At 38.7% G+C, this 27,869-nt stretch overlaps 1 protein-coding gene across 2 annotated transcripts in view; it reads left to right on the top strand.

The window, feature by feature from the left end:
* Vwc2l (von Willebrand factor C domain containing 2 like) overlaps positions 1-26,012 on the top strand; it is a 142,577-nt gene extending 116,565 nt beyond the window's left edge. For both annotated transcript variants that reach the window (XM_048344178.1, XM_048344176.1), the window contains one exon: positions 25,600-26,012. In XM_048344178.1, coding sequence (XP_048200135.1) covers positions 25,600-25,748 — 149 coding nt within the window. In that variant the 3' untranslated portion in view covers positions 25,749-26,012. The remainder of the gene's footprint in view (positions 1-25,599) is intronic.
* The last annotated feature ends 1,857 nt before the right edge of the window (positions 26,013-27,869 follow it).

The raw sequence follows: 27,869 nt of genomic DNA, 5'->3' as shown, positions 1-27,869 counted from the left end.
TTAAAAAATATAAGCAACTATTAATTCCCAACAAAACAAAACTTTTCTTCTTAACATAAATATTTTGCCATTTAGCACTAATAGAAGAAAGCTATTAGAAATCAATATTTTATTTACCTATTGCATTAACAAATCCATTCTTAGGAAGAGTTGTTGGCCAACACTTGTAGCCAACATGTGTTCAAATAATGGTGAACAGGCAGAGAATTGGCAATTTCCTTAGGCAAGTTTCATAGCTGCTTTGTTCAGTCTTAAATTTCTTATCTATAATGTAGACACTACTATAGTCATGAAAATCTGCTGACAATAATTACAAAATATTGACAAGTCAATCAATCTCTCATTTGTGCTGTGGTCCATGGTCTCTTCTATGCTATGCAACAACTCCATGAAGTGAGAAATACTGATTCTATCTTATTATTATCATTATTCTATCAGTACTGACTTATTTTGCAGACAAAGAGTCTACAGCATTAGAGGAGTCAATGCCAAAGATATTCAACTTGTGAGTAGAAGAATAGAGATTTCAACCCAGGGTCCCACATTTATCACACTATGCTACCTGATTCTTTGAATATCCCATACCACTTAAACTGTAAATTCTCTTATGCTCATTTCTTTGGATAACAGAGTTTAAAATGACCAGTCCCTTCAAAATTCATTGTTAAATTCATCCATTACCAATGATTTGTTATCTTCTGAGAAAGGTATAGAGAAGGCTATATAATACAACTAGAACTCTGAGAACTACACAAGGTAAGAATAAGTAGCCATATAGTCAAAATCAGTCAAGACTGCCGAACTGTTGGCTCTCAGAATATCTTACAAAGATTAGCTAGATAGAATAACATCTGTGATGAACTCTAGGAGCACTGGTGTGTGCTGGTATCTATGTGCATTCTCCTTTCAAAAGCTATTGTTACAAAGTGTTCATATATAATAGCTTTGCCAACACTCTATTATCAGCCTTAAACTGGCTGCCATTGAAAATATAAAATGATATGTAGCTGCTTCCTTTTGGATTAATGACACAAAATTTTAGCCTAGTATCACAATATGATCATTGTGAAGAGTATGTTTTAAAAGGAAAGGCATTTTGCTCAAGATACAAAAGAGATCAGTGACAGCAACACTAAATCTAACTAGCATACATGGTATATTATACAGAAAAATATAACTCAATGTATTTGATGCTTCTGAAATTTTGGAGCTGGTGGAAACCTAAGAGGGAGAGGGAGAGGGAAAGAGATAGAGATAGAGGAGGGGAAGGGAGGGAGACTAATGTCTTTGGGGAATAAAATTATCTAAGGCTAATGATGTCACTCAGTGAAAAGCAGGGTTTCCTAGCCTGTACAAGTCGGACGGCTCAATCCCCAACATAAGTACACATATACACACACAAAGGGGCACCCACAAGCACACAAGTGTATACACAAACACAATGGTAATTTTATAAAGTTGGACCAAATCGAAAATAAGGCTTCATAAAGCTTTCTCAGAGGCATTGTTGTACTAGGGAAATAAAAAAAAAATTCCACTCATATCCTGGATACCACAAAAGCAACAGTAATATCTTTGAGGTCTTCATATCATAATTTAAGGATATGTTTGATTTTTTGTCAGAATCACACTATAACAAGAAATAAAAGTGCACAAACTCAATCTCTCATTATCAACTAATTCTAATTTTGTGCAATGAGTCTAGGACAAAATGATGCTCACCAAAAGTAATTCATTCTATTTCCTAAATACAAAAATTCTGTATCTATACTCTATCATTTCCCTGTCCCACCCTACTCATTGACTTCTGGATTCATGTTAGATTAGGATCAGATACCAGAGGTACAATTGAGTGAGGAAGATAATATGTACCCAAATGTTGGAGGCTGGTCTAGTTTAGCTCTAGAAAATCAATTTGTCTTTAAAACAGTCTACATTGTATTCATAAACTGCTTGGTTGAATGGCATTCATTTATACAATTACTTAATGAAAATATTTTTTGTCTGTCTTGGGGCTTAAACTCTGGGACCTGGACTCTGTCCCTGAGCTCTTCAGCTCAAAGCTAGCACTCTATCACTTGAGTCACAGTGCCACTTTCAGTTTTCTGGTGGCTTATTGCTGCCAGGGCTGGCTTTGAACCACGATCCTCAGATCTCACCCTCTTGAGTAGCTAGGATTACAGGTGTGAGCCACCAGTGCTAGAACAATAAAAATATTTTTTAACAGTCCAGTAAACTAAGCCTAAATGATTTTCTGTTTCCTGGAAGTATGGAGTCTCATCTCCTTGTCTGGCCAGGCCCACTTTCTGAGCAGTCAGGGGGAACTGCTGTGACATTTGGTACAAAGCCACCAAAATACAGGAAGCTTCTGTTTGATTACCTTATGTTCATTGTCCTCATTTCTTTCCCACCAAATGCTCCCTGGGCCTTATTTGCTGTCGCCTTTAGCTCCTCCTAGATTTTCCTGAATTCTAATGTTTTCCTGCCTTTCTCAATAATGCCCTAGTGGGACACATGCAAAAGCACTGTTTTAATCTAGAAATGGCCACAGTAGGCGTGATATTACACGGCTGTGCGGCAGTTGTCCTCATTGCCAGAGACTGTTCATTTCATAAAAATGAAGTGTAATGTTCACAGGCAAGCCAAGCAATTATTGCAAATATCAGATCCTCAGCAACAGACAAACACAGGCATTGTTCAGGTTCCTAGGATCCTTACCACATGATTTCTCTCAGGATGTTTGCATCTTTGAAGTGAATGTCATTCTTCCACTCTGAAGCTGGTTTTCATAAAAATCATTTAAAGTGAGCGCAAAGATCGGGGAATACTGCACACCTATCAGTGGCTCAGTAAGAGAGTGCTCTCAGGTGGTTGTCATGCATGTGTGATTCTATGTCAAAGCCTAGTGTCATCGAAGGAACCTCAAGGAGGCTCTTTCATATACGAGACAAAATCTACCTTCCAGAATGTTGTTGGAAGAAATGCTACAATTCTTCAGTGAAATCTTTTGCAATGTGCTGGTTTACCTTTAAGGTATTCACAGTATATTATGGAAATGTATATTTATAAACAAACACTTTCTGTATCAGTCTCCACCATAAAGATTCAGGATGCAGTTCCAGGAAGACCAGAAGAGAAAAGTGGTCAGATCTGATTGCATTTTGTTAATCAGAACAATGAATGTCACCATATGTCTAACTATGAGCTAGGTGTTTAAGAAAATTCTACAAAAACAATATATGCAAGGTATATAATATATACATTATATATATATATGTTCCATTCTAAAGCCTTTAAAGCTTAGACCCTTCTTAAATCTTTGCAGCAACCTTAAAACAAAATTAAAGATTATTCGATGCATATAGGCAGAGCAGTACAGAATAGGTGCAAACATTCTGATGTAGGTTGGCGAAAGTTCTCTATATAATATGGGACAAGGCAACTGATTATGCTGAAATTGTAGTAGATGACCTATCCTTTTACTACACTTGTTAACATCTATGTTACTGGCATTGGTATATGGCACTCCTAAAAAAGAAAGCTATGCTGAATTTTTTTAATGAAAAAGACCGGTGTCTGCATGCAAGTTATTTGAGAGAAAAATCAACAGAACAGCATTGACTCATGATTATTATAGAGCAAGACTCAGCAAAATTCCATCTAAAACTTTATCCCCTGGTAACAAGATGCAATAATTGAAGTCATCTCAGTACATGTAATATCATAGGTACCAGAAATTACAGAGATTCCACGGGAATCAGGTGAGAAAAGTCACATTCCCTAAGTGCATGTATTTGAGAGGAAAACAAATAGCCTTGCACAGATTCATCCATTTTTACTTAATATGCCATTTCTCTCATATTAATAGCTGGAATCAATTTTTTTGTCCTGAAGAAGCACTGTGGATAGTATACAGTAGGCATAGAGCAGATCTCCTTGACTGCCTCCGCAAACACATGGAAATTTACTTTTAACTGCATGCATGACAGTTTTTATTTATTCTCCTGGTGTGCTCTCTCTCTCTCTCTCTCTCTCTCTCTCTCTCTCTCTCTCTCTCTCTCCCTCCCTCCTTCTCCCTTCCCCCACCCTTCTCTTCATTGATTTAGGTTTCATACTAGTTAATGTGAATTCTGCTTTCTTCAAATGTTTCCTTAATTTGGAGACAATGCCAATGTCGTTTCAAGCTTGTCATTAAATCTACAAAAATCATCTGACTCATACTTTATTCCCTGAGATTTTTCAACAGTTGTAAACTAGCAGAGCAATTAGTCACTCACGCTACTCCATCCTCTCTGTTGTTCAACTGGGACCACGTGGCTTTATATCTCTCCTGTGCCCTGGGTGTTCTTTCACTGCTTGACAACACAAGGCAACCAATTTACAAGCCTAAAACATGTACACATTTTTTTCCTGTTTTGTGCCAGTCTAGGATCTGCGTGGGCATTAAAAAAAAAAACCTGCATGTTGGCAGAGACGATGTACTTTTTGATTTCTGCAAATGAACAGTGCAAGCCAGGACTTACAATTCATAAATAAATTTCCATGTTTTCCCTGCAGGATATAAATACTCTAAAACTCTGCCTACAAATTCAGATTTGAGCAGGGGACTCAACCAAATCTAGTGGATTGAGGTACCATTCTGAGCGCAGTGAAGCATCCTTGATTTTTTTTTAGTAGACATAAAGCAGCTAAAGGCAAACCACAAATGTTTCTGTCAAACCCATCCCAGTTGTTAACATAGTCCATTGGTCAAGTGGCTGCCGTGAGGGCAAGCTTGTGAGGACAGTGACCATTTTGAGCCATGGTTAGGCTGCACAAAGCCTTTTCCTTTTAAGACCACTGCTAACAGCATTAGCAATCAACGCACACACGCTTAGAAATCTCTTTAAATCCACTGGGAAATTCTACTTTCTATCTAGACATAACATGCCTTAACATCATCTACAAGTTGATTCCTATTGCCTTCCTATTGCCTCTTAACAAATAACCACAAATCCCATTGTTTGAACAAAGACAAATTTATTTTTGATACAGTTCTAGAGGTCAGTAACCTGAGATGAAAGGGTTAACAAGGCTGTCCCATTCATTCCAGAAGACTGGGGTGCTGAGGTGGGGGTGGGGGGTGAAGGAGAGGCTTTTTTCCTTACATTTTCTAGTTTCTAAACATTTCCTGAGTTACTTTGCTCACGACCCCTCACAATTACCACTCCATCCTCTTGCATCATTCCTACTAACAACTCTCACCTCTCATCTTCGTCTCCTACAGATCCTTATGATCACAATGGCTTGAGCAAATCTTGGGTATTTCTGCATCACAAATTTCTTAGCTTAGTTATATGTGCAAACTCTGGTACCATGTACAGTGATATATCCATAACTTCCAGGATATGAGATATGGACTCTTTGACAGGGCATTATTCAATCCACTACAGGCAAGAGTACCAATGGGGATATAAATACAGTATCTCTCCCTACTTAGATCCTTACTTCTTATAGCACCAAAGAACCATGGATGCAAAGCTACCAATTCAACTGCTACTAACAGACTACAATAAGAAGCTGACCTAGTTGTGTACTGATATCACAATAACTTGAGATCTGGTTAGGATTAAAGGACATATTTCTTTGCTCTCATTTTGATTCACCCGTAACAACCTCAATGTTTCTTCTATTGCCCTAGCTGAGTGTCTCTGCTAAGGCTCAGACAAAAACAACGAATTGGATCAAAGACCTTCTTAGGTCTCAGGATCTCACTCTAAACTTTCTGGTGCAGAGAGACAAACCCAGATATGCAAATGTTTTTAAATGCCTAACTCAGTGTTTAGAACTCAGTTGGCTTGAAAACCTGCATGTGAAATGCAAGTGCTGCAAAATTCTCTTTATTACTCAAATGCTCCAGAAAGTAAAATCCCTAGGGCTATACTGTGCCATTTGGAATGGAAATGAGCTTCAGATGAAAACTTGGGTGTATCTAAAGGTCAGTGGAGTTCCACCAGATGTTTTGCTTCCACAGGACAAACTTGGCCCTAGTAGTATCTCCTAGTTACACTTGGGAGAAATAAATGTAAATATTTTATAACATGTTTCTATTTCAAGCTTGGCTCTTCCTTTAGGCTCAGAAATGTGGTCTTATATTCATTCTTTTATTTTATAATGTATGCATTTAACATTTATTACAAGAAGTAAAATATTTCTGGCATATCTAAAATTGACCTCCTCACTCTCAAATACCACCAATTGTCACCATTCTCTTTCCTCTTTCTTGAAACTGTTTCTCTTTCCTTTTCCTTTCAAGAGAGTGCATAACCTGCCATTCTATCCAGAAATGAATAATGAATCAGCAGGATCCTTTTCTGGGTTCCCCATCTCGTTTCTGAACTCTCAAATTAAATTACCAGCCTATTCTTTGCCCAGTAAACTACAACAACATTTAGCAAGATAGCTTCTTCATATTCAGATTTTTTTAATCTCTTAATAGGGACAAAACTATTAAATTGTTTTTACTATTATTATTATTATTATTATTTTGTTGGTTGTGGGACTTGAACTCTGGTCCTGGGTGATGTCCCTGAGCTCTTCAGGTCAAGGCTAGCACTCTACCACCTGAGCCACAGCACCACATCTGGTTTTCTGGTGGTTAATTAGAGATAAAAATCTCCTGGACTTTCCTGCCCAGTCTGGCTTTGAACGGTGATGCTCAGATCTCAGCCTCCTGAGTAGCTAGGATTACAGGTGTGAGCCACTAGTGACCAGCTTATTAAATTATTTTTTAAGGCAAATAGTGTCATAGGGAGGAACAAAGTCCTTTGAAGTTCCAAAGTTAATAAACATTCAGGGTGAGAAATCTGTGTAACATTCGCAACACAATTTCAGTATTGTGGAAATTTTGGAAATGGTTATAAAAAATTTAAAAAGACATTCATGAAGGAAAGGAAACATTGTATTGATCTTTTATAGACTTCATACCATGTGAAATTATGCTACTTTTCCTTTATATTTCTATCCTGGGGTTTTACCCCTGATGTCACTGTTAGTGATTTTAGTACCTGGGATACTGTATCTATGTGTATTGGAACTAGGGAAGGGAAAGGGAATATCAAAATCGAGAAACAAAGGATAAAAAGCTAAACCAATACTTACAAAACTATATGGTATAAACCAATTGTACAGCTCTTGGGGGGAGGGGAATCAGGAGGGGGAGGGAGGGAAAAAATGAGGGAGGAGGTAAAAAGTTGGATAAGAAATGCACTCACTGCCTTACATATGAAGCTGTAACCCCTTTGTACATCACTTTGACAATAAAGGAATGAAAAGAAAAAAAAAAAAAGCTCAGGGACAGTGGCAAGGCCCTGAGTTCAAGCCCCAGAAATAGCAAAAAAATAAAGGAAAGAGTTCACTAAAGTTTGAAAAAAAATATAAAGACTTCAATCAGATTTTACAAGTTTATTTGCATTTTAAAGATCTGGAAACTGTAGTAGATTTAATAGTGGGATGCTACCTTGGTGGGCAGCCTCAGATTTTCAAAGCCAAGCTTTCACAATAGTGAATGCTTTCAGTGGGTTATTAAAAAAAAAAATTCTGATGGAGAGAGGCTATGGTTCTTAAATGACAAGCATCCAGTGTTACAGCAGTGTAGTGTCTTTCATGTCTATCAATGATTATGACTGATGCTATTTCCATCCAATCTATCACTTTCTATTGATCTTTATTGACTTCCCTTTCCAGCTTAGATCCTGTGGCTCATTAATTCAACCTTTTTCTTGCTGATTCCCAGTTGTCTAGCAAAACCCCCAAACCTCGATCAATCTAAATGTGTGCCTTCTACTTTGGAGACAGCCACATGTCAGACCACAAAGCATGCTGGATTTTTACTCCAGCCAAGTTCTCTGAGATACCCAGTAGAGTCTCAAAAGCTGCTTCTTTCTCTCTGTCTCTCTCTCTGTCTCTCTCTCTGTCTGTCTCTCTGTCTGTCTCTCTCTGTCTCTGTCTCTGTGTGTGTATAAGTGTGTCTCTATCTCTCTCTCTCTTCCATCTCATGGCTTTCCAGCAAAATCACACAGTATTATTATTTTCACAGTCTTCCTTGACAAAAATGAGAATTTGATTTGTTCCTATCCTAACTAAATATCTTTTCTATTTTTTTTATTTTTATTGTCAAGATGATGTACAGAAGGGTTGCAGCTATATACGTAAGGCAGTGAGTACATTTCTTGTCAAACTTTTTATCTTCTCCCTCATTTTTCTAATACCTTTCCTCCTCCCCAATCTCCCCTGCCCCAAGTTGCACAGTTATTTTACAACGTATTGTTTTGTAAGTATTGCTGTTGCATTGGTTTGCCCTTTTTCCTTTGTCTCACCATTTTGATGATCCCCTTTCTTCCCTAATTCAGACAAACATATATACAACACCCAGGGTACCAAAATCAAATACAGTGACAATGGAGTTTAACTAACTCTCTTTAACAAGAATTTTCCTTCTCATGGAAAGGTAGATGCTGATCTTGATAGTCTGGCTGGAGGCTGATGCTGCAGATTTCTCACATGCTCAATAGTCAAGTCACTACTGCTGGCCCTGAGAGCATCATTTCCTGCTGTAATTATCAAGTTCCAGAATTCACTTCCTGCATGAAGATACAGAACTTCTCAAAACCGGAAATCTTTCCTATATTACCAAGTCTTTTCTGTCAGTGGAGAGGCATACAAATAAACACACACCTACTTCTCAAAACACAATGTTGACTACATAGAAAAATTTCATTCAGTAAGCCATCCTTATTATTTTATTCTACAAGCATTTTATAAGCTTTCTTACATAGGTGATCAACATATATTTTCCCCAAACATCACATTTAAAAATCACTGAGTTCCAGCTTCATCCTCCCAATGACATAGAAACTGCCTTTGTCAACATCACTCAGAACCTACTAGGCGCTAAATTCCATGGATGCTTTCAAACTTTATTTTCTCCATATTCTGGCAATATTTTATTCCTTATTAAAGCCTTCCTTTCCCTTGACTTCCATTACAGAAACTTACTCCCATTTCTATAACCACTTATCTGCAACCCTTTCTCAGGATTCTGTTCCTTCTCAGTTCCTTGGGGGCTGGGAATGTGGCTTAGTGGTAGAGTGCTTGCCTAGCATGCATGAAGCCCTGGGGTCAATTCCTAGGCACCACATAAACAGAAAAAAACAGAAGTGGCGCTATGGCTCAAGATGTAGAGTGCTAGCCTTGAGCAAAAAAGAAGCCAGAGACAGTGCTCAGGCCCTGAGTCCAAGGCCCAACACTGGCAAAAAAAAAAACAATGAAAACTCAGTTCCTTGGGGTTCTATCCATGGTCACCTTGCCAAGTATTTGCTCTTTTTCTCTAAAACGCATTGTCATTAAATCATTCATGATCAATATCCTGAAAATTTCTAAACTATTGCCATCTTCTTTTGACAATTACTGGGAGCACAGAAGAATCTGGAGACATCTTTGAAGTAAGAGTGGCAGTGTTTTTGTCAAAGATGAGCTGCCTGTGTCACTTTTCTCTCTATCCTCTCCTCTAAGGTCAAGCAAAAATCATTGGCCCAGACAAGTATAAGAGGACTATTTCTAGATTCCCATGAGGAAATGGCAGGCCTAACTTTATAATCTTACTTTGTTTGTTCATGAAACTGTTTTCCTATTTTCAGAGAGCTCAGTGGGATCTTCCATAACATTCAACCATAGAAAGCCTCAGCCATTGAACTACCTAGAAGCAAATGTTGTCTAAAGTCCATTTGGTGTTTATGATACAAGGCTGGGGTCCCAATGCATGATCTGAATGACCATACAAAATGTATTCTCTGAGATAAAACAGCACCTCTGAGAGTCTCCATACATCAGCAATGCAGAGAGTTCCTTTCAAAGTTCAGTTTTAAAGGCTGTTTATTCTGCAGCAATTCAAGCTTCGTCCAGACTGATTGTTGTTTTTTTTCTGGCTTAAATTGCATTGCGGACCTCAAGGAAAAGAACATAAACAGCAAATTTACAGCCTTTAAACAAAATTGCCTTAACTTGAGGGGATTCCCTTAATATTGCTTCTCAATTTTTTTTTTCATTTTTTGAGAACTTTTCTATTTCACAAGATTTCAGGAACAGGAAGTGTCACGGGACTGCTGCAAGCTAAAGTCTTAAAAAAAAAAAAAAACCAATACTTCCCTACCTTATATATTAAGTACCACAGCCAAAAGAGAATAGGAGCTTAGATAAAGTTATTCAGTATCCCATCCATTAGCATTTTAATTCTGTCAACAAAACTAGCATCTGTGGCCAGGATTCCATACCCAGGACAACTTCCAATAAACACAAACAATGCAGTGATCTCCATCGTCAATGTCTCCACTTTTCCTTCAGTTGAACTCTTTAGTCTGTAATTGTCATTCACTCTGGGCTAATATCTCTTTTTCCATTGTTTCAGCTGTTACAAGTGCTTGCCAGAGTCCAAGCCAAGATAAAAGCTAATACGTGTAGAGATCCACCATATACTAATTAGTCTCAACATTTCATATACATGAACTTAATATAACAATCCTATTGTCAGGAGGTGTCTTGCCTGAGTTTACACTGCGATTAAATGCTGACTCTCTGCCTGGAGCTCTCTTCCACAATATTGTTGAGCTCTGCAGGGGACGATCACACAAGCAATCAAATTGCTACTGCTATAAATTGTAGTCACTTTCCTCACTTGGACTGTCAACCTTGTCCAACAATTTCATTATGCCTCCCCAGCTAGCTTTTATATTCTCCCCAGTGACTGTTTCAACCTTTTCCTCTCTCCTCTTTTCCTAAAATTCTCAGCAGAACCACATCCTTAACACTTCTCAGAAAAATGTAAATTATCAGACAGAAACTTCCAGCTTCCTCTTACCTATGACATGACAAGACAATCTCAATGTCCTAAGAATACAGAATTCTAGACCCTGTTTCTTCCTCAAGAAAGGAAATGACCAATTATCCTCATGCCCTTCCTTATTTTATATTCAAGTTCCCCCATGATCCTCTCCCACCAGTGTTTAAACATGCTTCTCCCTACTTCATAATTTCTCTTGGCTTTACTTTTTTTCATTTCTACAGCCTTACTTCCCAACCATTCCTTAGCCTTCTCCAACCTGGCTTTTGCCACCTCTAAGAAATTGCTCTTGTCAAGGTCCTCATGACTTTGACTAATCCATTACTCTGTCACCATCCCAGTTGCTTCACAGAGGACACTGTCACCGCTTCCTCCAAAACCCAAAACGCCTTCTTTCTTTACTGCTCTTATGCCCTGCGTTCCTATTGCTTTTATTTTCTTATTGTTTGGATTCTTCTTTTCAGTCATCTAAGTTGATCCATGGTATTGTGTACTGCCTAAAGAACAGTCCTCTTCTTTGCCTTATACCAAATGCTTCAGAGAAACCTCACTTCGCTCTTGGTTTCAGTGAACATTCATTTGTCAGATTCACACATCTCCATGCCCAACTCAGTCATTTCTAGTTCCCTGTTTGCCTCTGCACAGGTGATTCATGCCTACATCAACTCAAAATTTCTTTCTTTTTTTTTTTTTGCCAGTCCTGGGCCTTGGACTCAGGGCCTGAGCACTGTCCCTGGCTTCTTCCCGCTCAAGGCTAGCACTCTGCCACTTGAGCCACAGCGCCACTTCTGGCCGTTTTTTCTGTATATGTGGTGCTGGGGAATTGAACGTAGGGCCTCGTGTATCCGAGGCAGGCACTCTTGCCACTAGGCTATATCCCCAGCCCTCAAAATTTCTTAGATTAATATGATTCACTTTTTCTTAAATCCTTTAGCAGCGTTCTCTGTATTTGCTCAATTAAGAAACCTTTACCGTATTGCATAGACTTTTTCCCTCACTAACATAACAGAATAGAGTTCTACTGATTCTCTCGCCTAATCATCACATCCATCCCCTCCTGTCAACTCACCATGCCCACCTCTCTTGTCCAGCCTCTCATCTTTGACTCATGGGAACATTGATTCAGTTGGTCCACTTTGACCAACACTGCCCTCTTTACTGCTTTAATTCATGATCTACGTTGAAGATGATCTAAAGTTTAACAAATTAAAAGTTAAATCTGGTCATGCGATTGATCCTTTACATGCAATCCCAAACCACAGGTATGAGTTTTAAATGCATTAAAAGTGTCCTCCTCTTGTCTCTACTTTTGTTTTGTTTCCCTTTTTCTCCTCTACTTTGCAGTGTCACCAATGCTCCCTGATGCCCTGAGCCTTCACTGCACTTAGAAGCTGTTCTCAGGTGGCTCCTTTGCCTAAGGCTTTTCATCTCCCTGACATCTCCCACTATGACACATCACTTCCTCAAGGCTTCTAGACTAGATTAAATCCCCTCCGCACATGCACTCTATTCTACTCATTATAAATTTTATCCCACTGTTATTCATTTTCAGTATCTCATTTTACCACATCCAAATAGGAGGAAAATCTATATCTTCTCTACATTCTATTTCTATACAATGGCTAGAACATGGTGGGTAATTAATGTTTGCTTATAGAATTTCAAATAATCTCCCCAACTACAGAATGTATGACATAGATTGTGAACTTCTACTTATACTAATCTTGTCAACATTTCTGTTTCACAGTTATGAGCTGGTGACAGGCATTGTTAGTTATGCATTAAAGAAAAATTTTATCTGTGGGCATGTCTAATAATGCATTTCTATGGAACCCCTGGGAATGTCAGCAGGAAATCTGGATCTTTGATCATATGTTCCCATATCAAAATAACCTACCCATTACATTTTTTTTCTTTTTAAATTCTAAGGCATTTTGTATCTTTGAACATACAGAAGTTTTCTGTTTCATCTCCATTATGAAATGTGCTGTGTGTTTGTGTGTGCGTGCACATACACACACACACACTTTATTGATACGCACAATTCACATCCCAAGCCCAACTCTCCCTCATAAGGACATGAGTTCCATTCTCACGTGCTCATCCAAGCACAGGATTTTGAGGAAATGAAAATAATGTGTAATCTCTTAGCCATGAAGTAGGCAGCTCTCAAAGATCATTCTAAATTAATTACAAGGAGTAAAGTTTGTTGCTAAAGAAATTTTATTTTCTAGGTGAAAGCTAGGGAAAGCTCAGTAACGCAATCTTTTTATAACCGGTTTCAAACCAATAGATAAATATATACTATTTTCTTTCCAATGATAACTGAGTTGTTGTTTTTTTTCTTCAGAAAGTGAGGTCATTAAACCATCCAAAATGGGTCCAAATGCCACATTCACACATGACTTTTTGATTCTCAGGCTGTCACACAGGTAAAAATCACACTTATTGAAGAAACACAATAATGACAGCTCAGTATCTGATGCTGAAACTTGAAAGTAATTGAACCATTTAACCACCATTTACTTGCTCAGAATTTCTCCTCAGAAATGACCCTTCACTAAAAGCCCATGCTTTTGTAGATGCTGAATTTATTGCCTTCCAGATAAGCTATGTATGTAGTGAAGCTTCTTCATAAACTGACACTGATGATATAATCGCCTTGGTTTCCAATATTATGATTTTTATTCAGACTCTGCCATGTCTTAATGTAATGGCTCCCACTTCAGAATCACCTAGAATGTGACACACTTTGAGGTACCCCATATCCAGAGTTTATGATTCAGTATCGGATGGGACTGGAGAGTTTGTTTTTCAAGGATATTCCCAGAAATACTGAGGCAGATGATCAATGACCCACATTTACTGAAAGGGGAGGCACATAAATGGTGGACAAAGGCTGTAAACAAATGTAGCAGTGCTACTCATGAGACTCTATTTTGAAAATGAACTACATAACTGCAACTCATGGATAGGTATGGGAGGGAAAAACTAGGAGAGAGAGCAAGGGAAGGGGTGACATTGTTCAAAAAAAAATGTACTTTTAACTGACTTATATAACCACAACCCCGCTATATATTACCCTAACAATAACAATAAATGAATTCTTAAAAAAGAAAATCCCATTTGAAAGGTAATCTTTTTCCAATAACATATACCATTTCTTCCCATCAAATTATGTAAAAATTTGTCAATCTGTCATCTCAGTTTCCTAGTATTTCTAGTAGCAACGTTTAAAAACTGAAAAGATGAAGGTAATTTTAATATTATAGCTTCCCTAACCCAATAGGTCCAAAATAATTTCCATTCAACATGTAATCAATATAAAAGCATTAGTGAACTGTTTTACTATCTTATTTTCCCTGATGTTCAAAGGTGCACTATGTCTTTGAAATCTAGACTTAACAGTGGATGATACCTTGGATTAGGTATATTTCAAATGTTCCAGCACCATATATGCCTAGTGTCTGTCAACTACAATAGACCATGCAGTCCTAGAAGCTGAGTCAGCAAATGTGTTGAAGCTCCACTTGCTTTGAACCTCATAATGACTGACTTCACCAGGAGTCCTCATTTCTATCATATGCAAGATGGATTATCCACTTAATAGCTAATTTTAATGAAACAAAGGGACCCACTAACTACATCGTTAAGCATACACATTGGTGTGTGTATGTATGTGTGTGTGTATGTGCATGTGTGCACACATGTACTCAACATGCTTGGGGCTTGAACTCAGGGCCTAAGTACTGTTCTGAGCTTTTGTCCTCAAATCTATGCTCTACCACTTGATGGTTAACTAGAGATAAGTGTGTCATAGATTTTCCTGGCCCAGCTGCCTTTAATTGTGATCCTCAGATGTCAGTCTCTTCAGTAACTGGAATCACAGACATGGGTCAATGATGACAACTCACATTTATTCTTTAAGTTATGCTAATATTGATATTATTTCTTTATTTTTATACACAGATCTAAATAAATTTGTCACAGTGCTTTCCTTTAATGAAGATTTTTTTTTTAATTTAGTTGCTCTTTGGCCCCTTTTATGCTACTTAACTCCTCCCTCATCATCAGCTCCTCTCTAGTAAGATAATCTGTTAACAACACAGACTTTGTACTTCATTATTTTCTCTGCACCCTCCTCTAATCCTGTTCAAACATACACAGGGGAGCTTGTTTGTCTACATTTGTTTTATTAAACTAGGATCATATTATACACACTTCTCTGCATAATTGCTTTCTTATTCAATAATAACTCATGAAAATGGCAAGTCAGCTGCAAATCAGCTGTAACTTGTGATTCATTCTTTTTAATGGCTGCTGAGAAATCCATGGAGTGGGGGAAGGGTACCAAAATTTATTCAGTATTCCTGTTATTGGTGAGCAGTCACATGCCATCTTGCTTTTTAAGCACTAAGGACAAATAGAGAAATCACTCTATACAAGTTGATCCGTGAGAGAAGGTATATATTCCATGCATATATTCACACATATGCACACATATATACATATATAGTCACATTATAAATATGCATAACTGTAATATAATACACACATTTATTATATAACAAATTTATATGTATTATTTACATATGTATACAATACATATGTATATAGAAACAGGTATAAATATGGATGTATATACATGTGTGTATGTGTGTGTCTATGTTGCCTATTCTTTCTTTCATTTAGTTTTCAACCTCTCTTTTAGTCTTGAAGTCAGACGTTTTCTACATATCTCAGCCCTTTCTTTCTAACAAATGGAAGCACCTATCAGCCTTAGAAATCCATCTCCAGGTGCTTCTCCAAAGAATCCCTCCTTGATTGACAAAGGGTTCAGATCAATGTATCCTCCCATGACCCTCCCCAGAGGTGTACTATTCAGTCATTTTCTTTATTCCTCTAGTTTCCTTGTGAGCAGTAAACAAGCCTGGGGCCGGGAGAAGGGGGTGGGGAGATCCACAACAACTTTACTGTTGCATGACCACGTGATTTAAAAAAAAATTCACTAATAGAAGCAAGATAAATTTTCTCATCATGTGTCTGAATTTGTTTCAGAAGAGCACATTTGATTAATAATGAAAGGAGCTATACTCTATAACATACCCAAATCACATAGATTGTAACTCAGAAAACAACTGTAGTTAGAATGGTAAATTACAACAATATTTACTCAGCTTTACTATGTGATAGACATTGTTCTAAACATGTTATATATGCTAATTCATTTTCCCTTGAAAACTTCCAAAGTGGAGGTTCTCTTGGGATAATGTTATTACATAGCTGAGGACCTGGAATTCTACTCATAAAACAAATGACAAAAGTAGAATGAGAATGTGGACCATCTGACTCCAAAGTGTTCTCAATTTGCCTGACTTCTGTCTCTTTGACCTTCCATCCTTATCTGTCAAATAGGTATAGTATATCAACTTCCATTACCTTTAGGAATTCTGAGAAGAGATAGGACAGTGATTTGAAAGCCATTTTGCAAAATACTACCAAGTTGGGGCATATTTATTTTGGCATGGAAAACTTGACTAAGATATTCTATCATTCAAAGCAAAAGAACTACGCATATCCCAAGCCAGGCCATGGCCCAACCATCCACTGAAGGTTAGAGTGGACAGATATAGCCTACTAAGGCAGAACTTAAATTTTGTCTCATTTTCAGAGCCTGCTGATTTGCCTGAAATTAGAAAAATGAGCAGCCAACCTTTATCTCTATATTGTAGCATGACTGTGTCCTTCCTCTCCTGGATTCAGCCCTTGCATTTTGCTTAATTGGAACACCAAGCTATAAATCTGACATACTTAAGGGCCAGCAAACTCCCTGGAGCTCGCAGGCTGAAATTTGTGTGGGAGTTCAGCAATATTGAATTTTCAAATAAAATGATTAACAGTCACCTTCAGGGCAGCCTCAGAGAAAACAATTCTTCCTGAATCGTGCCACCTTATTCTGAGGAAGCTTTTTGTTTTGAGGTTTAATAAAAAGGGTTCAAAAGTGATGTAGGAATGAGTGACTGAAACCCAGTAGGGAGAAACACTGTGCTGTAGTTGGGGCAGGGGTAGGGGGGATGGAGGGTCCCATTCGCAATCAGACTCTAATCACTATTCTCTATCCAGACCTAGCAAGTCCATCATAACACACCACTAGGAAGTTACAGGATGTTCAGCTCAATTTTTAACCGCAATCATCTCTAATTACTGGTTAAATTAGAAACATCTTTTCCCAAAAGTTCAATAATTGAAAAATAGCTATACCTGGTCAGAAAGCCTATTTGCTTTTCTATAGCACATTAACATCTATCAGACTTCATGAAGCAGAGAATTTAAATCAGTTAAAAGGAAGGACATAATCCGATTCGATCATAAACTGAAGCCTACAAACCTGTTATTTGCTGAAACAATGATGTCAAAGCTCTGCCAAATAAATAGAGGATGCTTATGGCTTTACACAAGAGGAATCTGCCTCATTTGTGCAGCACAATTATCATTTAGAACTAATTTCTAGAACATAGCAAGTGTCAATACTAAATTTTCAAAGCAAACCCAGAGATTGCAGTCCTACAAAGAGCACTATTAAATAATATGAAGTTGTTGTTTGAAGGAGGACTATTCAAGAATGTTATACAAATTTTCAGTCCTAAAGTGCTTATGGAGTGGTCACACCCACTTGGCTCTCCTGGTCTTTAGGAAATAACATGGCTTACTGGAGCATAGATGTTGATGAGAAAAAAAGAACAGAGCATCTATTGAAGGGTCTCTGTGCCAACCTGCCTGCCTTTCATGGTGATGACAAGAATCAGTTATAAAGGCTTCCTGGGAAGAAAATTCTACTGTGTGGTTACTGTAGAGAAGATAGCAGTTTGAGGGGCCATTTCTCTGCCCCATGCGAGAACTTTGGAGTAAGACCTTCCCCTTTCCTCTTATCTATTTATGCATTTATCCTTTTACTTATACCTATGCAAACACACACACCCCAATAATTTAGGAAGAAAATTCTACTGTGTGGTTACTGTAGAGAAGATAGCAGTTTGAGGGGCCATTTCTCTGCCCCATGCGAGAACTTTGGAGTAAGACCTTCCCCTTTCCTCTTATCTATTTATGCATTTATCCTTTTACTTATACCTATGCAAACACACACACCCCAATAATTTAGCTACCCTAGCTGTTATATAGCTACTAACTAATACTATTACTTCTACTACCACTGCTACTACTGCAAATAGGTGCTATAAAAACTTGGAAGAAACAAAAAAATAGCTCCTATACGCAGAAAGATTGTTTCCTAGGAAAGAGCCTGAAGAAATGGCTCTGTATCTATATTCTTAGTTTCATACTATTGCTGGGACTTTGGTTAAGAGTCTTTATATTTCTATGTTTATTGTCTTAGCTAAAGAAATAGAGAAAACAAAGCTTGCCTGAGGAGAAATAAATCATGGATAAAGCCCTCTTGACAAAGAATTAAAACCCAGTTTGGCTATTCATGTCTATCATCCCAACATTTGGGAGGCTCAAGTAGGAGAATCACAAGTTCAAAGGATAATCTGAGCTATATTGGAAAATTCTACCAAAAATAGACAAAAAGAAAGAAAAGAAGAAAGGAAGAAGGAAGGAAGGAAGGGAGGGAGGAAGGGAGGAAGGGAGAAAGGGAGGAAGGGAGGGAGAGAGGAAGGGAGGAAGGGAGGAAGGGAGGTAGAGAGGGAGGGAGGGAGGGAGGGAGGGAGGGAGGGAGGGAAGGAGGGAGGGAGGGAGGGAGGAAGGAAGAAGAAGGAAGGAAGGGAGGGAGGGAGGGAGGGAGGGAGGGAGGGAGGGAGGGAGGGAGGAAGGAAGGAAGGAAGGAAGGAAGGAAGGAAGGAAGGAAGGAAGGAAGGAAGGAAGGAAGGAAGGAAACAAGGAAGGAAGGAAGGAAACAAGGAGGGAGGAAGGGAGGGACAAAGAAAGAAAGAAAGGAGAAAGGGAAGGAAGGAGACAGAAGAGGAGGATGAGGAGGTGGAGGAAGAAGATGAGGAGGAAAGAAAATGGGAAAATATTTAAATTATTAACTAAATTGAATGTGACTGTTATTTACTGGGTCTGTATTTTGCCTTACCTTCCCACAAGAGAAACTGGATTCAGGAAAGGAAACTTTAGGATTGTATAAACAATTTTAAAAATGATACGACTTGAAATTGTGTCTTCTTTGGCTACTTCCTATTCTATCCTCTTGGGCTAAGAAATGAATTAATTACCTCTATACTGTGGTTGGGAAAATTCCCTATCCATGAAGAAAGCCTCTCCCTCTCCTCAGTAAAGGTACAACTGCCAGGGATTCACATTCTAGTCCTCCTTGCCATTAGGGGGCACTTGACTAAGGTCTGTGTACCAGACATGCCCCCAGCTGACTTTGAATTACAAGCTAATGACCATTAGAAGCACAGGTCCAGGTCTGCCATGTCTTCATTCTGGCAAAACTGGTGGGAGAGATGGTGTGAAGATAGCTCCCCAGCAGCAGCATCCAGAAGCGCCAACTGCTTTCTGTCCCCAAGGTATGTCTTCACTAAGCCCATGTTCAGTTCTGTTTTCTCTAACCCGATTCTTGTGGCTGTTACAGAACATTTCTGGGCACAACTTCCTTCAGTAAGTACATTTTCTGTTCAAATTGTCCTGGATAGGTTATGCTACTTTCTGTCAAAGGTTTCTCCTCCTAGACCCCTAGAGAACCCCAACACAACTGTCTTCCTCTATCGTCCAGCCCTTTATCTTCTTCCAATAAAAATCAAGACTTTCTGGGACCTTTTCCCTCAGGATTTTATTTTTCATAATCTAACCATGTAACTCAAGTCAATGTCTTAATTGCTGACAGTAATCTAACATTACACCCACATTATAGCAGATGTGCAGTGCCACAGAGCAAAGGGGAAAGGGATATATTCCAGTCACCAATATATAAGTCCTAGGGCTGTGACGGGTCTGGTCTTTGTCTGCAATGTCAGAAGTCCTGCATCTACCTGGGAAGATTCTCTTCTCCATTCCATTCGTAGATGCTTAGAAAACCAGCCACAGTGGTAGTCATAGTAACCACACAATGAATTGGCAGTTTATCAAATCAGTATTTTACACACGTGCATGCACGCGCGCACACACACACACACACACACACACACACACCATTATAAAATACTTCAGTGGCTCCCTTCTACATTCAAATGAAAACCAAACTAACACAACCAAGAAAGCCCAGAACTTTGATTCCTACCTTAGTCATATGCTCTAAATACTTAACTTCGCAGGAAAGTGGAGAACCAAAGAAGGTGGAATACAGGTTCAAAACTGATTTGTAACATATTTGATTTTGGAGGCATAAATATTGTCATCATGTTTTATGTAAAACTACTAAAATTGTAAAAATGAGATTATAAAGTTCTGGAACACTGAGGAATGTGGCCACTTACGTTAACATACCACCACTGCAATTCATGTGCCCAGATACTTCCCCACCAAACTCACCTCTCTATTCCAACCTCATTGGTATTTCACATTTCCTCTGGAATCACTCCCATCCCCAACTGCACTTAGTAAATTTCCCCATAGACAGCAGTCTGAACTAAGCCATGTCCTCTGCTAGTACTATCTGTGTTCCTCTCCTGCATGGCACTTATTTCAGGTTACATAATGATTCCTTAATCCTCTCATATGATAGTCCACATTGCAAGGAAGCACAGGTTTAAATGAAGTATATTCAGAGAAACTATCAACTTGTTTCACCACACAGATTTTAAGTTTCAAGACCTATCAAGAATTTTTTTTTAAAAGAAAAGAAAAGACTTCAGCGTCTGAGCAACTCTGCTTGGTTGTTACAACAACAAATAGGATACAAATGTTCAGTTTTCTGGTGTTGTCTTAAAATTCTGGATTGCTGAAGCTGGAGAAAATTGTTCCAAATGCTTTTCCTCTTATCACTAGTATGTCTATGCTGGTGCCTCCTCATACATTAAGGAAGTTGAGGCAGAAAGACTGAGAGGATAAAGAGTTCCTCCTGGCTCCCCACTGTCACCTATCCCAAGAAATTCTACTTTTTTATACTTAACGTATTACTCTTTCTTGCAGTACATAAAAGTAGTATAAAAAGTTTTTATTTTACAGATGTAAAAGTGCAGATGCTCAAAGAAGTAAAGAATAATAAGGGAAACATTTATTTCATTCAAAGGGTATCTCCACCTTTCTATCTCTTCTCTGAGCATCAACTCTCAATAGAATACTGCATTCTCAATTTTACTGTATAAAAAATAAATCCTCATTGAGATTAGAATACATGTGTCCCTATTTATATTTAGGATACAAAGGGGAAATTCTATTAGCTTGCAAATAAACTACTTATTCTGGAGGCTATATGAATACACAGTGTAAAACAGGTAAATATAAAAAATTCTATAGAAAACATCTGACTTCTTTCCAGTCCTTTCCTCTTACTTCACTATGTACTCCCAACACAGAAACTAACTAGACTTTCCAATGCTAATCAGAAACTCATGATCTGGCAAAAGAATCCTACCTCATTGCCTAAGCAAAATTAGAAGCCTCCTGTAGGTTGCAGAGAATTGAATTCATAATGTGATGATGCCACCACTACATCTAGCGATTTTGAACATTATTTTCTATCTGTGAAGCTCAAGGTCATGAGCAAAAGAATAGATACCTCTCTGAAGGTTACTGAAAAGACTGAATGAGATGAAGTCCTGGCATAAAATATTTAATAAGTTATCATGTTTTTCCATCTTTAGTGAGTATTTGCTCTATGTATACCATACCCAGAGTAGGCAACATAGATAGGTCTGATCTCTAGTTACAGTAAAAACGTTTATTTCTAACACATAACTTGCTAGTTCAGTCTATTTAATTCTGTTAAACAAACATATACATAATAAGGCATTAGGTCTGGACAATAAGAAATGAACAGATATTCAGCTCCTGTTTTCAAAGAACACATCTTTTTAAACTCTCAAGAGAAATAGTTCATCAAATTTTTGGCTAGTACTACATTCAATTCTCACTCATTTCTGTAAAGAATATATGTGTGTGTGCATGTGTATGTGTGCTTTAATTTCAAGGAGAATGAATGCCTCATTTCCATTTCCCCTTATTCTAGGACCCAGAAGAAAGAATGCACAGTTGCTTGCCATTCGTCACATAATAAGCCTCCCTTCTCTGAGCATTATTGGGTTGTTCCTCTATCTTCTCTTTCTAGATTAAATAATTCCAATTCCCTTAGCCTTTTCTCAGAGGTCCTATTTGCCAGCCTTCAATTTAATCATTTTCATTGCTCCCTTCTGGAGTTTCTCCAAGACCTCTACATTAAAATATGTGGCTTTGCCTCTGAGTTCACTCTTCTAAGCAATTTACCCCTTCATACCAGACCAAGACAAAAGCACCAAACTCCTGCCCCAAGTAAAAGAGGATAGTGAGAAATCATGAGGGTAGATTTTCTACATACAGAACACTCCTGTGCTCAAAGCAAATTAGCATTTACTGTCACCTCTATTCAGCAGGATGTACTAAAACCAGAACAGTTCTTAAATAGTGCCAACCATCCCACTTACAATTATCTCAATTACTTCTAAGTAGATAAAACTATTAACAGCAAACTTGAGACTTGCTGTAGTCACACCTCAGATTCTCAGAAGTGCACCAATAAAATCACTGGACTACTAAAGTTAAAGAGATCACACAAAGCATTCTGTAAAATACTCCTGGGTCAGCAGGTTGACGATTGAGAGCTTACTATGTTATTTGTAGGCAGTGCATTTGGTCAGTTTTGGCACATTCAAAAAGATCTTTCTTGTGTTCTATCCATCAATGTAATTAATATTTCTTGGGCTGCAAGTGTAGCAAATTCTACATGACTCTCAAGAAATGATGGATAGAGGTTAATCAAATATATACACATCATAGCATGCTACTAACATATGCACACTAGGACAACTGTGAAAAGTAGAGCTCTACTAAAATTAATCTTCAAGACAACCCCAGAGACTTATAAGAAACCTCTTTTCATACGTTCCTCACAACTTTTTTCTCTTATTGTGCCATGGATACTAGCACCCTCTGATGAACAAGAAGCTGCCAAAATTTTACTGGAAAATATTCTCTCTGTTTCATAGATGCCTTCTTTTTTAAATGATTATTGAGAAACAAATATATTCTTTCTCCATCTGGAAAGGCTAAAAGTAGAATTAGGGTGAAAAATCTTGGTTAGATGTGTGGTTAGATTGCTCCTCTAGGCTATCTCCAGGCAGACAGGTGGCAGTCAGATCTAATTATGTTTCTGAAACCACCTCAGCACCAGCCAGTCCCTATTTGGTCTAGAACTGGATAGGCTCAGACATATCTTTCAACAACAGGCGTGGGAGAGCCAGCTGCATTCTGGGAAAGCCTTGCCATGTTCTTAAGTAGACTCCTTCATCTGTGAGTGCCATGTAAAGGCATGGGTTGGTGTTAAATTGTCTCAGCTAAAATCAAAAAGACAATGCAATCTATCAAACAATGACTTCAAGCTCCACTATATGGAATTAACATTGTTTTCTTAAACAGTTGACACTTACGTTGGCCAAGAACTTATCATGTTAGTATCAGAACAAGGAAGATCCTCTTCAATGAAGGAAAATAGCCACAGCTGTTTAGTCATCAAAGTTTACCCAGTATATCCCCCATACTTTTTATGGATTTCCATGCTTAGGCACATGCCCCAGATACTGTGTAAGAAAGGTGGGTGAAAGAAAGGCAACATGCACGCACAGTTGATGTCTGGCAGCACTGAAATAATGGACTCCTATAGTGTTTATAATAGTTCTGTGTTGATAAGTGTACATTATAATTCAGTAGTTATATTTTTATACAAGTAAGCCTACAATGATAAACTAAAACTACAAATAGCCTCTGATTTCATTTATTTGTTGGTAATGACATTGTCTTCATAAATTCTCCTAAAGTGGTAAAAAAGTGAAAGTCGGCCACCAATGTTAACATATATGGCCATGCTACCCTGTAGTGCCTATGCTGACAAGCCAGGAATGCTGGGTTAGTAAGTCATTAGTAAACAGGGTTTAATGCCTCCGCTCTTTACCAAATAATGTACTTTCACGATTTATATGAAATGTTTTCTGAAGACCAGAAATTTGTACCACTCTACCATACTCCATTGTACCATGGGACAAAGTTTTATTCTATTTCAACTTGGGGATGGCTATCAAATAATATTGAACACTGGTGAACCTCTATGGGAAGAAACAAAATACAATGTATAATTAAGTAAATTAAGAGGAAGGATAACAAGAGATAGATAAGAAATGTAAATGTGAGATTTGTCAGTTTTTAAAACCTTCATCTTTAATGAAGAGGTGACATTTTCAGGAAAGTTATTTGAACCTGAAAAAGCAAAATAATTTTCCTGCTCATTTCTGAAAGCCAACCATTGGGATCATTTGTCGTTGTTGTTTGGGTTTGTGTGGGGGTATGTGTGTGTGTGTGTGCTGGTTCTGAGGCTTGATCTCAGGGCCTGAGCACTATCGCTGAGTTCTGGTACCCAAGGCTCTACTACTTAAGCTACAGTTCCACTTTTGACTTTTTGCTGTTCATTGGAGATCAAAATATCACTGACTGTCCTGCCTGGGCTGACTTTGAACCTCAATACTCAGTCTCCTGAGGAGCTAGAATTACAGGCCTGAGCCACCAGCACCCAGCAACCATTTGGATCATGCTTGATTTTTTTTTTTTTAAAGAACTCTGCTTATAAGAATCAAGTGAGCAAGTGAGCCTGTAACAGAGCTTATCTAGAGACATGAATAAATCATCTGGTCATGAATTATTCATTGTTATCAAGAAACAAGCTGGGAATTCCAGGAACTATACTTGGGAGGTGCTGAATTCATTGTCTCACACTCCCCACATGAAGGAAGATGAGCTCTGGGATTGCCAGGTGATGCGGGCCATGCCAGTCGCCCGTTTGTGTTTCAGAGGACACTGGCAGCCTTCACCCAGAGGACGACACAAACAAAGCTCAACCCATAGAAGCTTTAGAAAAGTATGTGTATTCAGGAAGGAGACTTTCTCTCCTTTTTCCTCTCTGTCTCTCTGTCTCTGTCTCTCTTTCTCTGCAGTCCCTATAAATCTATAAGTAAACATGCTAGATGGTATGAAAGCAGTTCCCAATGGATTAATTGAATTATAAGAGACACTATGGAGAGCTTAAATCATACAAATGTTTAGAAAGATTGTCAAAACCCAACAAAATAAGCACCAAAAAATGGGTACTTTTAAGGGGGAGCAGGGCTAAGGGGAAAGAGGTAGACAATGAAGTACAGAGGAGGAGGAGTCAAAACAAAATGTAAGGGAAGGGGTGGGTTGGAGAGGGATCAAGATGTGTTGTATTCACATACTGCTTTGTTAAATGACACCTCCCTTGTATAACTACTTAAAGGTAATTTTTAATGTACTGAAAACAAGTCCGTGATATACATGGAAAATATGAGTTGGGGGCAGAAGATAGCAGTGGTGAGAGTTAAAATTGGAAGAGGATGGGTAGGTGATTCCTGGATTCTGAAACAACTCCTTAGCATGGTCTGCTCTACACATTCATGACTTCGGGTGAGGGTGGAGGGTGGGATTGTGTTGAAGGGAGAAGGGCCAGAGAGGGAAACGGGGAGGCTCTGCGATTTAATCAACTAATCAATGAATGTGTGTTCCAGGTCCCAACTGCTTTGCAGGAACTACAATAATTCCGGCTGGCATTGAAGTGAAAGTGGACGAATGCAACATCTGTCACTGTCACAACGGAGACTGGTGGAAGCCTGCTCAGTGCTCAAAGCGCGAATGCCAAGGCAAGCAGACTGTGTAGGACAAATTCCCAAGTAATGACAGCGTTCTTAGGAGGGGACACTATGGCTGCCACACTGCACATGTTGAACACAACACAACACAAACCAACAAACTCCTGCCAGCTACAACAGGGTCACCAGCAAAACCTTTTAGGATTGACAAAAGTGAATATTTTACTAAGGGGGGATATCTCCCCTTCCCTCTTGCTATATAAAATATATATAGTATATAGCTACCCAAACGGCTTTTGTATTACCACTGCTTGATGGTGACTTGATGACCAGATTTCTGGAATGACAAAAGAAATAACCTTGCCCAGGCTCCTTCTGTGCGGCAATGCCTCGGACCTGCCAGCTCACTGTCCCCTGATTGACTCCATTTTTACTTTTCTGTGCATCCCACACAGCATTTTCCCCCTTGTAGTATTTTACTTTTCACCTTTAGAATCTAAAGGGCCAGATCTGACTGCACATTAAAGCTTTGAGATGTATTTTTTAAAAAAAAGATTTAATAAAGCAGTGTCAAGGGAAAGGATTGTTCCAGAACAGGACAACACAACTACATACCACCAATTCATCCCATGAAGTGAATGTCACATCCTGTGAGCTGAGAGATGAGGGGCGGACACGTGGACAGACCCTCTGCTGGTCAGCGTGGGGAGGTGACACTTTGTGCTCACAATCTGATTCTTACAAACCATTTGAAACTGCCAATCAAAAACAATTAGGTGAAGAACATGATGAGCTTAACTAAACATCCCAAAGAGATAGGTATTTATAAGCAGTAGCCTTCATGACCAGACTTTGTGACACTGGATTTAATTACACACACTGTAAACCCATTTTGCCACCGGGTATTATAAGTTCCAGAACCAGGGTGAGTAGCTCCACTGTGAATCGAAATCCTTCTGGATGTGGATGACAAAATTTGATTTCAGATTTAGCTGAAAGCCAGTCATACTCATGAACAGGTTTTATGGTTTAGGACACTGTGTTTGCCATGTGATAGGAACAACCACTCAGCCCTAAGTCTACAGTTGCAGATTCAGGACACTTTCCACCTCAAGTGCTGATTTAAAATTCAAAATTAGGGTAGAGGGAGCCTTGCACAATACAATTCCATTTGTTGAACATTTTTAAATGTATATATTAGATACTGAGCTATTAAAGTGAACCTTTGAAGAGTCTCAAGGTTGCCCTGGTAATGCTGCTAGTATAATAACAGAAAATAATAACAATAATAATAACATACACAGGGTATCTGATGCCACCTCAAGTTAAGTACGAAATTTGCAGTTCTGAAACCACATGGCATAATATAATTAGTTGTTCATTCTACTCTCCTGTCAAAAAAAAAAAAAAAACCTTGGTATAGATCTGATAGGGTCCTTGAGGAAACTTCAAGTCTGTTTTCATTATCAATAATCATTCTTTCTCTGCTCTCACCCTAACCCTGGCTTCTCCAGGGTTGCTCTGGAGTAAGGTATTATGGCAATCTTAGTGGTAGTGGCATTCTTTGGTGGAGGATATTCTGTGCATTTTTAAGATATTCAACAGAACCTCTGACTTCTATCCTCTTATGTCCCCATTGTATCCCCTCTCCTCATGTGTGGCAACCAAATATTTTCAGATATTGCCAGATGTCCCCACAGGATGGGGGCAAAATGTCACTGAGCTGATTAACAACGGTCTTAGGAGGGAAAAAGCAATAGCAAAGTTTCTGCTGGGAAACTCTGGCCCCACCTAGGGATTTGGTGAGCCCCTGAGCCCTTTGGGGGCTGCACAAACAGCAATGGCAGAGCAAGTGGCTCTCCTCCATAAGAAGTGACACATTAGAGGTTCCCTCTATGGACACCAGTGTCTTTAGTCCAACGAATTGGGTTTTCTTTTAAACTTGCCAGCCTCTCCTCCCTGGAAGTATCTCCTGTCATCAAGAAAGAGTTATCATTTCCAAAATTAATGTGCTGAGGCGTTGGACCTGACACTTCCTTGCACACTGTGCTTGTGTCATGATACAAATAGCCACACCAGTGCCACCCCGAGGAAGAGCATCCAGCTGCCTTCCCTTGAACACCAATTTGCTACAAGGTTGGTGCCTTTCCGTTTGCTACCGTGGATACATCATAGAGACAGTCGTGAAT

This window comes from Perognathus longimembris, chromosome 4 (genome assembly GCF_023159225.1).
Source record: "Perognathus longimembris pacificus isolate PPM17 chromosome 4, ASM2315922v1, whole genome shotgun sequence".
NCBI classification, from domain to species: Eukaryota; Metazoa; Chordata; class Mammalia; order Rodentia; family Heteromyidae; genus Perognathus; species Perognathus longimembris.
This window is presented reverse-complemented; position numbering and strand designations above follow the sequence as displayed.